The 12,594-nt window shown below is 45.0% G+C and overlaps 1 protein-coding gene across 4 annotated transcripts in view; it reads left to right on the top strand.

Moving 5' to 3' along the window:
- Positions 1-12,594, top strand: part of syne3 (spectrin repeat containing, nuclear envelope family member 3) — a 130,773-nt gene that overhangs the window by 74,195 nt on the left and 43,984 nt on the right. For all 4 annotated transcript variants that reach the window (XM_038821554.1, XM_038821545.1, XM_038821528.1 and 1 more), the window contains one exon: positions 5,624-5,779. In XM_038821554.1, coding sequence (XP_038677482.1) covers positions 5,624-5,779 — 156 coding nt within the window. The remainder of the gene's footprint in view (positions 1-5,623; positions 5,780-12,594) is intronic.

The following is a 12,594-nucleotide window of genomic DNA, read 5'->3' as shown; positions in this document are numbered from 1 at the left end:
GAACTGAAGTGCATAAGTTGGGAACATAGGCTGTCAGGGAAGGACACAAGTGAGATGTGGAACTTGTTCAAGGAACAGGTACTGCGTGTTTTTGATATGTATGTCCCTGTCAGGCAGGGAAGAGATGGTCGAGTGAGGGAACCATGGTTGACAAGAGAGGTTGAATGTCTTGTTAAGAGGAAGAAAGAGACTTATGTAAGGCTGAAGAAACAAGGTTCAGACAGAGCGCTGGAGGGATACAAGATAGCCAGGAGGGTACTGAAGAAAGGGATTAGGAGAGCTAAGAGAGGGCATGAAAAATCTTTGTCGGGTAGAATCAAGGGAAACCCCAAGGCCTTTTACACATATGTGAGAAATATGAGAATGACTAGAGCGAGGGTAGGTCCGATCAAGGACAGTAGCGGGCGATTGTGTATTGAGTCCGAAGAGATAGGAGAGGTCTTGAACGAGTTCTTTTCTTCAGTATTTACGAATGAGAGGGGCCATATTGTTGGAGAGTGTGAAACAGACTGGTGAGCTCGAGGAGATACTTGTTAGGAAGACGTGTTGGGCATTTTGAAAAACTTGAGGATAGACAAGTCCCCCGGGCCTGACGGGATATATCCAAGGATTCTATGGGAAGCAAGAGATGAAATAGGGGCTGGTTTAGCTCACTGGGCTAAATCGCTGGCTTTTAAAGCAGACCAAGCAGGCCAGCAGCACGGTTCGATTCCCGTACCAGCCGCCCCGGACAGGCGCCGGAATGTGGCGACTAGGGGCTTTTCACAGTAACTTCATTGAAGCCTACTCGTGACAATAAGCGATTTTCATTTCATTTCATTTTCAAATTGCAGAGCCGTTGGCAATGATCATTCTGTCCTCGCTGTCAACAGGGGTGGTACCAGGGTTTTGGAGAGTGGCGAATGTTGTGCCCCTGTTCAAAAAAGGGAATAGGGATAACCCTGGGAATTACAGGCCAGTTAGTCTTACTTCGGTGGTAGGCAAAGTAATGGAAAGGGTACTGAGGGATAGGATTTCTGAGCATCTCAAAAGACACTGCTTGATTAGGGATAGTCAGCATGGATTTGTGAGGGGTAGGTCTTGCCTCACAAGTCTTATTGAATTCTTTGAGGAGGTGACCAAGCAGGTGGATGAAGGTAAAGCAGTGGATGTGGTGTTTGTGGATTTTAGTAAGGCATTTTTTAGGTTCCCCATGGTAGGCTTATGCAGAAAGTAAGGAGTAATGGGATAGTGGGAAATTTGGCCAGTTGGATAACGAACTGGCTAACCGATAGAAGTCAGAGAGTGGTGGTGGATGGCAAATATTCAGCCTGGAGCCCAGTTATCAGTGGCGGACTGCGCGCAGGGATCAGTTCTGGGCCCTCTGCTGTTTGTGATTTTCATTAATGATTTGGATGAGGGTGTTGAAGGGTAGGTCAGTAAATTTGCAGACGATACGAAGATTGGTGGAGTTGTGGATAGTGAGGAGGGCTGTTGTCGGCTGCAAAGAGACATAGATAGGATACAGAGCTGGGCTGAGAGGTGGCAGATGGAGTTTAACCCTGAAAAGTGTGAGGTTGTCCATTTTGGAAGGACAAATATGAATGCGGAATACAGGGTTAATGGTAGGGGTCTTGGCAATGTGGAGCAGCAGAGAGATATTGGGGTCTATGTTCATAGATCTTTGAAAGTTGCCACTCAAGTGGATAGAGCTGTGAAGAAGGCCTATGGTGTGCTGGCGTTCATTAGCAAAGGGATTGAATTTAAGAGTTGAGAGGTGATGATGCAACTGTACAAAACCTTGGTAAGGCCACATTTGGAATACTGTGTGCAGTTCTGGTCGCCTCATTTTAGGAAGGATGTGGAAGCTTTGGAAAAGGTGCAAAGGAGATTTACCAGGATGTTGCCTGGATTGGAGAGTCGTCTTACGTGGAAAGGTTTTCTCATTAGAGTGGAGAAGGATGAGGGGCGACTTGATAGAGGTTTATAAGATGATCAGGGGAATAGATAGAGTAGACAGTCAGAGGCTTTTTCCCCGGGTGGAACAAACCATTACGAGGGGACATAAATTTAAGGTGAATGGTGGAAGATATAGAGGGATGTCAGAGGTAGGTTCTTTACCCAGAGAGTAGTGGGGGCATGGAATGCACTGCCTGTGGAAGTAGTTGAGTCGGAAACATTAGGGACCTTCAAGCGGCTATTGGATAGGTACATGGATTAGGGTAGAATAATGAAGTGTAGATTAATTTGCTCTTAATCTAGGACAAAAGTTCGGCCGAAGGGCCTGTTCTGTGCTGTATTTTTCTATGTTCTATGTATGTGGTGTGTGTATGTATGTCTATAAAGGGTGGGGCGAGTTTCAGTGGGGTGTTTCGGAATTAGATAATAGTTAACTGTTGTATTTGCTGCATAATTGATAGTTAATGTTTTTAATAGTTTAATTTTCTTGAAATGTACAAACTGGTTTCTGTAGTTATTGGGCTTCTCAGGCCCAAAGACTTTGGGTGTTTTTCTAAGAAATATTTATTAATTTCAAATGTGTTGCTGACTGCACACCACAGTCCACAGGTTGTAACAATCTCAATACACGACCCCAGTCCCATGCTATCCCAGTCCCATACGCTTTAATTTTACACGCTAATCTTTCATGGGGCACTTTGTCATCAGAAAATCCATATAAACCACATCCATTTGCTCCCCCTCATCAACTCTACTAGTTACATCCACAAAGAATTCCCGTAAATTTGTCATAAATCCATGCTGCCTCTGACTGATTCTAGCACTATTTTGCAATTGCTCTGCTATGAACCTTTGATAACAAACTCTAGAATTCTCCCCACTACCGACATTGGGTTGACTTGTCTATAATTCCCTGTTATCTCTTTACCTCCCGATTTAAATAGTGGCGTTACATTAGATCATAGAATTTACAGTGCAGAAGGAGGCCATTCGGCCCATCGAGTCTGCACCGGCTCCTGGAAAGAGCACCCTACCCAAGGTCAACACCTCCACCCTATCCCCATAACCCAGTAACCCCACCCAACACTAAGGGCAATTTTGGACACTAAGGGCAATTTATCATGGCCAATCCACCTAACCTGCACATCTTTGGACTGTGGGAGGAAACCGGAGCACCCGGAGGAAACCCACGCACACACGGGGAGGATGTGCAGACTCCGCACAGACAGTGCAATCTGCAAGGCCTGTTCCAGAGTCTATAGAACCTTGGAAGATGGCCACAAATGCATCCACTATTTCTGGAGCCACTTCCTTAAGTACTCTCGGATGTAGATTAACAGGCCCTGAGAATCTATCGGCCTTCAATTCCATCAATTTTCCCAACACAATCTCTTTACTCATATTGATTTCCTTCAGTTCCACCCCGTATTCCCTAACATTTCTGGTATTTAAATTTATGTTCCTTGGTGAAGACAGAACCAAAGTATGTGTTTAGTTGTTCAGCCATTTCTTTGTTCCCCAACATTTTTGGCATGTTGTTCAGTAATTCTAGGGCCCTTCTTTCATGGTCCTCATTAGTATAGGATATAGCGATAATAAACTATTAACCACAAAAAGACCTTACAATCTATAAGCGGTAAAAATAATAAATACTTACCCAACAGTACCCACTACTTACCAACCAGCTCTCTCCCGAGTCTCTACTGCTGCAGCAGGGCAAGACCAGTTTCTGAAGATTTAAAAAGTTAGAAAACAAAGTTTAAAAAATGCAAAATGCAACACTATCCCCTCTGCACCAAATTCCCATTGTGCTCCAAATACTTGAATTCCACACTCACCTGGGCTGTCTCCCCCTCAGGATCTGCTCTCTCCCACTGCTCATGTTCAAAGCTCACTTTGTGAGAGACCCTGTTGCTGTATTTGCCCGTTTCTTAAATGTGTTACTTTAGTAGGTGGAGCTGGGAATAGAAAGTATTGATGCACAAACCATAATCTGCCAGGCACATTTCTTGACTCTTATACGCAGTATTCATAGTATTTTTACAATAATTACAACATCAAGAACATCACAATCCTATGCTTATTGGAGTGAATTGGATTTGTTTATTGTCACGTGTACCAAGGTACAGTGAAAAGTATTTTTCTGCGAGCAGCTCAACAGATCATTAAGTACATGAAAAGAAAAGGAAATAAAAGAAAATACATAATAGGGTAACACAAGGTACACAATGTAACTACACAACACCGGCATCGGATGCAGCATTAAGGGGTGTAGTGTTAATGAGGTCAGTCCATAAGAGGATCGTTTAGGAGTCTGGTAGCAGTGGGGAAGAAACTGTTTTTGAGTCTGTTCGTGCATGTTCTCAGGCTTCTGTATCTCCTGCCTGATGGAAGAAGTTGGAAGAGTGAGTAAGCCGGGTGGGAGAAGTCTTTGATTATGCTTCCCGCTTTCCCCAGGCAGCGGGAGGTGTCAATGGAGTCAATGGATGGGAGGCAGGTTCGTGCGATGGACACGATTCTCTGAAGTTCCTTGCGGTTCTGGGTCGAGCAGTTGCCATACCAGGCTGTGATGCAGCCGGATAGGATGCTTTCTATGGTGCATCTGTAAATGGTTGTAAGAGTTAATGTGGACACGCCAAATTTCCTTAGTTTCCTGAGGCAGTATAGGGCTGTTGTGCTCTCTTGGTGGTAGAGTCGACGTGGGCGGACCAGGACAGCTTTTTGGAGATGTGTACCCCGAGGAATTTGAAACTGGTAACCATCCCCACCTTGGCCTCATTGATGCTGACAGGGGTATTCTCAACTTCAAAGCAACCATTAAACATGCCTCCATTATGATGTGGCTGTACTTTCCCTAAAGTCATTGAGCCATTTCTTTCAAAATATATCAGCCATTTACCATTAAAACTGTCTGTTTGTAACTATCACAATTTGAAGATGGTCAGTAAGAGAGCTCGGAGTGAGATGAGGAGAAACTTCTTTACTCAGAGAGTTGTTGGGGTTTGGAATGTGCTGCCTAAGGGAGTGGTGGAGGTGGATTCCATAGGAGGTTTCAAAAAAGAGCTGGATATATATTTGAAAGCGATGAATTTAGAAGGTTGTGGAGAAAGGGCTGGGGAATGGAACTAGCTCGGTAGCTCTTTCGGAAGCCGGTGCAGACATGATGGGCCAAATGGCCTCCTTTTGTGCTGTAACATTCTTTATTTAATAGCCAGACATTGAGGCTTATAAACACATACATGTACGTGGGATTAAATGGGATAATCTGGGATGTTTAGAGTCGACGTGATCTGAGAGATATATCACCATGGCAACGATCAACCTACCTACTGAGACTATGGTCCTTGTCTGTGATGTGAAATGCACACTTTTACAATCCTGTAGAATGTGTTAACAGAGACTCATTTTAACCCCTATCAGCAAGAAGAAATTCAAGTTGTAAACTAGTCAAAATACTTCTGTCAAATATACCCAGAAGGCTATATGACCGAATGATCAAATGTTTAGCAGAGATGTAGGTACCATTCTGATCGCTCGGAGCAAACACTTGGTGTCATCACATTTTGCCCACTGAATGCCAGTTGGGAGATTCAGTTTCTGTCTGTTCAATAGAAGCTAGCTCGAGTTATGTGCAGAAAGTAGTGGAGGTTTTTAACTTTTCTGAAGAGTTTGACATTGTTTCCAGGTGCTGGAATCTCGTGTCCCTCACGGCCAGAAAATGTTTGAAAAGCTCATCAGTGCTGAGTTTACCAGTATGAATGAAGAAGAGAAAAAACTGGAAGATCTGCGGTACCGATGGCTAGTGTATAAAACAAAACTGAAGGAGGTTGAAGAGCTCTCGGTGAGTACAATGATGTGGATTTACAGAAGCTCTATTTCTCTGAATGATGCTAGTTTTTAATTTTGCAGCAGTCCTTCATTAATTATACGATTCAGTTCACAAAACATTGCATGGATTTTGGTGTCTCTGTGTACAAGAGTGGCCATTTAATGCAGGTAACATAAATCAGACTCTGAAGCCCCAATGTAGGAGGTGGTATGGGACAGCTTTAACTAATCAGTCATGATTTATTCCAGAGGGTCAGGTTCCATATGTACACTGACAACACTCAGATCTGCCTGTACTATCTCTGTCAAGTAAGGAGGAGAAAGAACACAGAGGAGCTACAGAACAGTTTCCCTGATGTCCACTATTTGGAAAATGCTGGAAGAAGGAATCTTAACAGTGGTCTGAGAAGATTATTGTACAATCAGACCGAGTCAAATGTTTTACAAAATGAAAATCGTGTTTGACAAATTTGTCAGTTTTTGAGGATGTAACTGGGAGCGAAGATGAAGAGCCAGTGTATGTAATATTGTTGGATAATAATGTGCCACATGAAAGGCGAATAAACAGGATAAGGGCTTTGGAGTTTGGGATTATGTCTTGGAGTGGATGGAGGATTGGCAGTAGAGTTTTTTCATATATTAATTCATTGGATATGAGCATCACTGTCAGGGCCAACATTTATTACTGATCCCACATGTGGTGGTGAGCAGCTTTCTTGAATTACTGCAGTCCACGTGCTGTAGGTACACCCAGAGTGCTGTTAGGGAGGGAGTTCCAGGTTTTTGATCCGGTGTTAGTGAAGGAACAGTGATTTATTTCCATCAGGACAGTATGAGAATTGGAGGGGAACTTGCAGCTTGGTGTGTCCCATGCATATCTGCTGTCCTTGTCCTTCTTGGTGGTAGAGATTGTGGGTTTGGAAGCTGTTTTTTAAGGAACCTTGGGTTAGCTATTGCTTTGTATTTTATACATTGGACACACTGCTGCACAATGTGCTGGTTATGGAAGGAGTGAATGTTTAGGGTGGGGATGGGGCACCAATCAAGCCAGCTGCTTTATCTTGGATTTATTTAGTTTCTGAGGGTTGTTGGGGTTATACTCATCCAAGCAAGTGGAAAATATCCCATCACACTCCTGATTTCTGGAGAGTGAACAGGCTTTGGGGAATCAGGAGGTGAGTTACTTGCTGCAGAATGTCAAGACTCTGATGGTTGTGGTTCTTGGAGGTTAATCATCTCTGGCACAGGTCATTGCGGCAAAGGTTTGCCAGGCCCTAGACCCTTTGGCTTTATCAATGACTTTCCCTCCATCATAAGTTCGGAAGTGCTGTTACAGCCAGTGTTTAAATGGCAGGCCCAGTGTCCGGTCGATTTTACGTCCAGGCTATTGATGAAATTGGAAGAGCTGACCCACAGACTACTCGAGCAACAGCCTGGCATATTCACAATATCATACCTTACAGACACCATTATCACCATCCCTGGGTATCTTCTGTCCCACTGCTGAACCCTCCTTACTAATGCCTAGGTGCTTGTGCCAAAATTGGGAGGTTTGTCCCACTTAGCTACAACTTTACATAATCATACTCGTGCTCATACTTTGAATCGTAACTTACAGCCAGTGTCCCAGATATTACCATCATCACCACTGTATGTCCTGTCCCACTGACAGGACATACTCACCAGAGGTGGCATCTCAAAGGTATACAGTCAGGAGGGAGTTTACCCGGGTTCCTCAACATCAGCTCTGGACGAATTCACATGGCATCAGGTCACACATGGGCAATGAAACCTGCTGGTTACCACCTCCCAGGTGAGCAATACTTGGAGAAAGTACTGAGGGTGACAAGGGCACAGAATATACTCTGAATGGAGGACTTCAATGTCTATCACCAAGAGTGGTTTGGTCGTATCACTACTGACCCAGTTGGCTGAGTATTAAAGGCATAGCTGGGTCTGTGACAGGTGGTGAGAGAACCAACAAGAGGGGAAAATCTCTTGACCTAGCCCTCCCCAATCTATATGTTACGGATGCATCTGTACATGAGAGTATTGATAAGAGTGATCTCTACACAGTCAAGGCAAAGTCCTATCTTCATGTTGAGGATACCCTCCATCGTGCTGTGTGGTGCTACTCCTGTGCCAAATGAGCTAGATGCTGAACAGATCTGGCATCTAAACACTGAGTATCCATCAGGTGCTGTGGACTATCAGCTATAGGAGCAGAAGTGTATTTGACCACAATCTGAGTCATTGTGTACAAGTCGTTGTTTCATTGCTGTTGTTTCTGTCGTTCCTGTTTTCGTTGTTTTCATTGCCGTACTTGTTGCTGTTTTTGTCGTTTCTGTCTTTGGTGTTGGCACTGTCGTTGTTCCTGACTTTGTTGTTTTCGTTGCCGTTCTTGTTGTTTCTGTCTCTGTCGTTGTCGCTATCTTTGTGCCTGACTTTGTTGTTTGTCTTGTCGCGCTTCATGTTGCTTTTGTTCTTGCTGTTGTTTGTCCCGTTTCTGCTGTGCTTCTTTTGACTTTTGTTTTTCTTGTTATACTCTATTCGTGTCCCGAGTGGATAATTTGAGTCATTGAGCATTTCGTCTCGAGAGTGGTGCGAATGATCTGATGTTGCATCGGTGCAGGTGACATCAATCATTTGTGGAGAATTGGATTCCTCATCTTTGCTTTCTTGGTGCTCCTCTTCCGGAGTCAAATTCTTCTCGATTTCATTTGACGCGGTGTCTCTGGATTCTTGGCGCTCCTCTTCTGGAGTCAAAACCTCCATGATTAAAATTGACGTGATGTCTGTGGACTCCTGGCGCTCCTCTTCTGGAGTCCAAATCTGCATGATTTCAGTTGACGTGGTGTCTCCGGACTCTTGGTGCTCCGCTTCTGGAGTTGAAATCTTCATGATTTCCGTTGATGTTGTCTCACTGGACTCCAGGTGCTCCTCTTCTGGAGTCAAAATCTGCATGTTTTCTTTTGGCTTGGTCTCTCTGGACTCCAGGTGCTCCTCTTCTGGAGTCAAAAACTGCATGTTTTCTTTCGGCATCGTCGCTCTGGACTGTTGGCTGGCCCGACTCTGTGCTTCTGTACAGACAAGCTGAGAACTGTCAGTCTCGCTGTGATCCTGTACGTCGAGTGCGATCACCTTGTTACTGTTCTCGCTCTGTGCGTCGGTACAGACAAGCTGAGAACTGTCAGTCTCGCTGTGATCCTGTACGTTGAGTGTGATCATCTTGTCACTGTCTTCGCATGCAGTGGGTAGAGGTGCATTGTCTTCTTCTTGTTCATGTGAGCTTGTTAGACTTTCATAGTCTGCTTGTGGTTGCTCAGAGACGGCAGGTTGACCTTCATGGTCTTGTGCATGCATGGTGTCAGTGGTGAGATGTACGTTGTCTTCTTCTTGTTCCTGTGAGCTTGGTAGACTGTCATAGTCTGCTTGCGGTTGCTCAGATACTGCGGGTTTACCTGCATGGTCTTGTTCATGCATGGTGTTCGCCAGGGAGTGTTTGCTTGCATCCCTTTTGGAGTCTTTCATTACTCGCACTGTGGAGCCTGTCATCGCTCGCTCTGTGGAGTCTTCCTGTGCTCTCTGTGTGGCGTCGTCTTCGTCTTGGGTATTGCTGTCATCCAATGTATCGACGAGCTGCCATGGCCTCATGGTGTTGGATTCATCTACCATGAGTAGAGTCGTGTTGAGCTTTGCAACGGTGTCGCTGATGCTGTGATCAGCATGTCCAAATAACTCCTCCATGTCTGAGTAGTATTCTTTGATACCCATTTCATCTTCGTTGGCTTCTTCTACCACGAGTTGATTCGTGTTGAACTTTGCGACCGTGTCGCTGATGCTGTGAGAAGCATATCCGACTGACTCAGCTGTGTCTGAGTAGTATTCTTCGAAAAACAAATCATCCTGGTTGGATTCTTCTACCACGAGTTGATTCGTGTTGAACTTTGCGACCGTGTCGCTGATGCTGTGAGTAGCATATCCGACTGACTCAGCTGTGTCTGAGTAGTATTCTTCGAAAAACAAATCATCTTTTGTTGTTTCGGAATTCTTTTTGTTCTCTTCACTTTGGGTGGTGCAGACTGCTTTTTTCAGGGTGTTGTGCAAGTTGTTTTTAACTGTTGGTGTAAGTTCAGGCGTTTTTCTGTGTTCTGAGGCAAGAAAATTTGTGTTTACCACTTTAAGTGTCTTATTTTCAATTTTCGGGCATTTCCCTTTTAAGTGGGCGTGGTCGGGATGCTCAGACGTCATGACGTCACGCGCAGGAATGCATTGCGCATGCGCAAATCGGCCTTCCTCCTTCACTGTGCGGTTTTGTTTCCATTGCGCATGCGCGGCGTGCGCATGCGCATTACGATCCGCGACCAAAACTTCTTTTGACTGCGCATGTGCGACTTGCGCATGCGCATCACGATCGGCACCGCGATCTTTTTTAAACTGCGCATGCGCGGCTTCCGGTTCCGGCGCATGCGCAGATGCAATTTGTAGTTCTTTGCTTACCGGAGACTGCAAAATGTGCTCCAACGCCATTTTTTGCCGTTTTTCGCGGATTTCAGCGATTTTTCTGTCCCACCAGGACCGGTCTTCCAAAATTCGTAAGTTATCTTCTCTTCCCGATTTGGACACGGTTTCAGCGTTTTGGCTTTGTGAGAAATTCTTTTTATTTCTTCTTTTTGATCTGTACTTTTCATTCGCGATTTCTTGCTCTTTTCGTGATTTTTTAAGTTTTGCATCACTCAGTCTCTGTGCAGTTTGGACTCTGAGTATGTCTTGCTGTTCAAATTTCTCACAGTACTCTTCAAATTTGTTTAGTAACGTTTGTAAGCTGTTTCTGTCTTCATCTTTTGAGTATTTAAATCCATTATACACTTTCCTATTTACAGGCCCTGCGGTGAGAATTGCTATTTTAATGTTGTCGGAGGCGTCTTGTACATCATTAGCTACGAGATCAAAATCAAACATTTGTTTAAACCTTTTCCAGACACCTGTTACATTGCCAGTCAGGTCTAGCTGCTCTGGGTATCCAATCCACATCCTCGAATTAGCGATGTCTTCCCAAGTCAAATGTCCAGTAGGAGATTTCCATGCCATTTTGAGCTTTCTGTATCTGCCACTGAGTTGTCCTGTAGTAAGTGTCTGAAGCCACTCCTGGGTACCATGTGTTGTTACTCGTGTCTTAATAAAGCTCGTAGTCTCAAATGTGGAGAAGATGCTTTATTGTGAGTTCGTTCTCTCTTCAGAGCTGTTTCCTAAGGTTACCTTCAGTGTTCCTAGCTGGCGTGTGTGTTGTGTATCTGTGTTGCTCCAAGTTCTGCCCTCAGTGAAGTGTGTCCTCACTTCCTGTCCCCGTCTATTTATATGGCTCTCCCGTGCCCCCTCTAGTGTTTGCTCAGTTGTGTTGCATCTAGTTAACTTGTGATCACCACACTCATGGCCCTAATTTTACCATTACAGTCAAGCTGAGGGATCACCGTGGGTCAGTGCCAGGAACAGCACCACTCATATCCCAAAAATTAACCCAGTGAAACCACAGCCCAGGATTAATTGTGTGTCAAACAAAAGAGGCAAATGATCCCACAACCAATAGATCTGATAAAATCTCTGCACTCCTGCCGTATCCAATCTTGAATGGTGTTGGCAACAATAAACAATTGGCTTGCAGGAGGAGGATCCAGAAATATTTCCATTCTTGATGAGGGAACAATGTAAAATTTTGCATCAATGCAAAAAACTAGGCTTTTGCAGTCATCTTCAACCAGAACTGCTGAGTGCATGGTCCATCTTGACCTCCTCCTGAAGTTCCCAGCATGATACCAGTCTTTAGCCAATTCAATTCACTCCATGTATATCAAGAAACAGTTGACAGCACTGAATACTTTTTTTAGAAAATATTTTATTGAAGCATTTGTAATTTCCACAGTTTTAACACTTTAACATTTCTTAAACAACTGAGCGGACCGACACACGCAAAAAACAAAATAACATCCCTTACTACCCCCACCCTGCTTCCTAATTACCCGTACACAAAGTTCCATGTCCTTATCTTACACTGCCATGCCTCCCATTTTCCACCCCCCCCCCTTGCTGCTGACGTTTAATTTTCTTTAAAGATGTTGATGAATGGCTGCCACCTCCAGGCAAACCCCTGAATTGAACCTCACAAGGCAAACTTAATCTTTTCCAGCCTGGGAAACCCTGCCTTGTCGCTAACCCACACTCCTGACTTTGGAGGCTCCGAGTCCCTCCATCCTAGCAAAATCCATCTCCAGGCCACCAGGGAGGAGAAGGCCAGGACATCGGCCTCCCCCCCCCCCCCCCCCCCCGGGCCCCCGGATCTTCCGATACCCCAGATCTTCCGATACCCCAAATATTTCACGTTCTGGACTCTGAGTCACCCTCCATTCCAGGACCTCTGACGTGACGTCCGCAAATCCCTGCCAGAATCCCCTCAACTTCGGACTTGCCCAGAACATGTGTACATGATTCGTCGGGCTTCCTCCACAGCGTCTGCACCTATCCTCCACTTCCTCAAAAAAACCTACTCATCCGGGCCACAGTCATATGAGCCCTATGGACCACCTTGAACTGGAACAGGCTGAGCCTGACGAGGATGAATCGATTCTCCTCAAGGCCTTTTCCCATAGTCCGTCTTCTAACTCCCCTCCCAATTCTTCCTCCCACTTCCTCTTCATCCCCAATTGCGACCCCTTCCCACTCCATCTATTCCTTGTATATCTCCGAGATCCTCCCCTCCCCAACCCCCGTTTTTGACATTATCTTATTCTGTAGGCCCCTCAGGGGGAGGCGAGGAAAGCTTGGAACCTGCGT

This window comes from Scyliorhinus canicula, chromosome 2 (assembly GCF_902713615.1).
Source record: "Scyliorhinus canicula chromosome 2, sScyCan1.1, whole genome shotgun sequence".
NCBI classification, from domain to species: Eukaryota; Metazoa; Chordata; class Chondrichthyes; order Carcharhiniformes; family Scyliorhinidae; genus Scyliorhinus; species Scyliorhinus canicula.
This window is presented reverse-complemented; position numbering and strand designations above follow the sequence as displayed.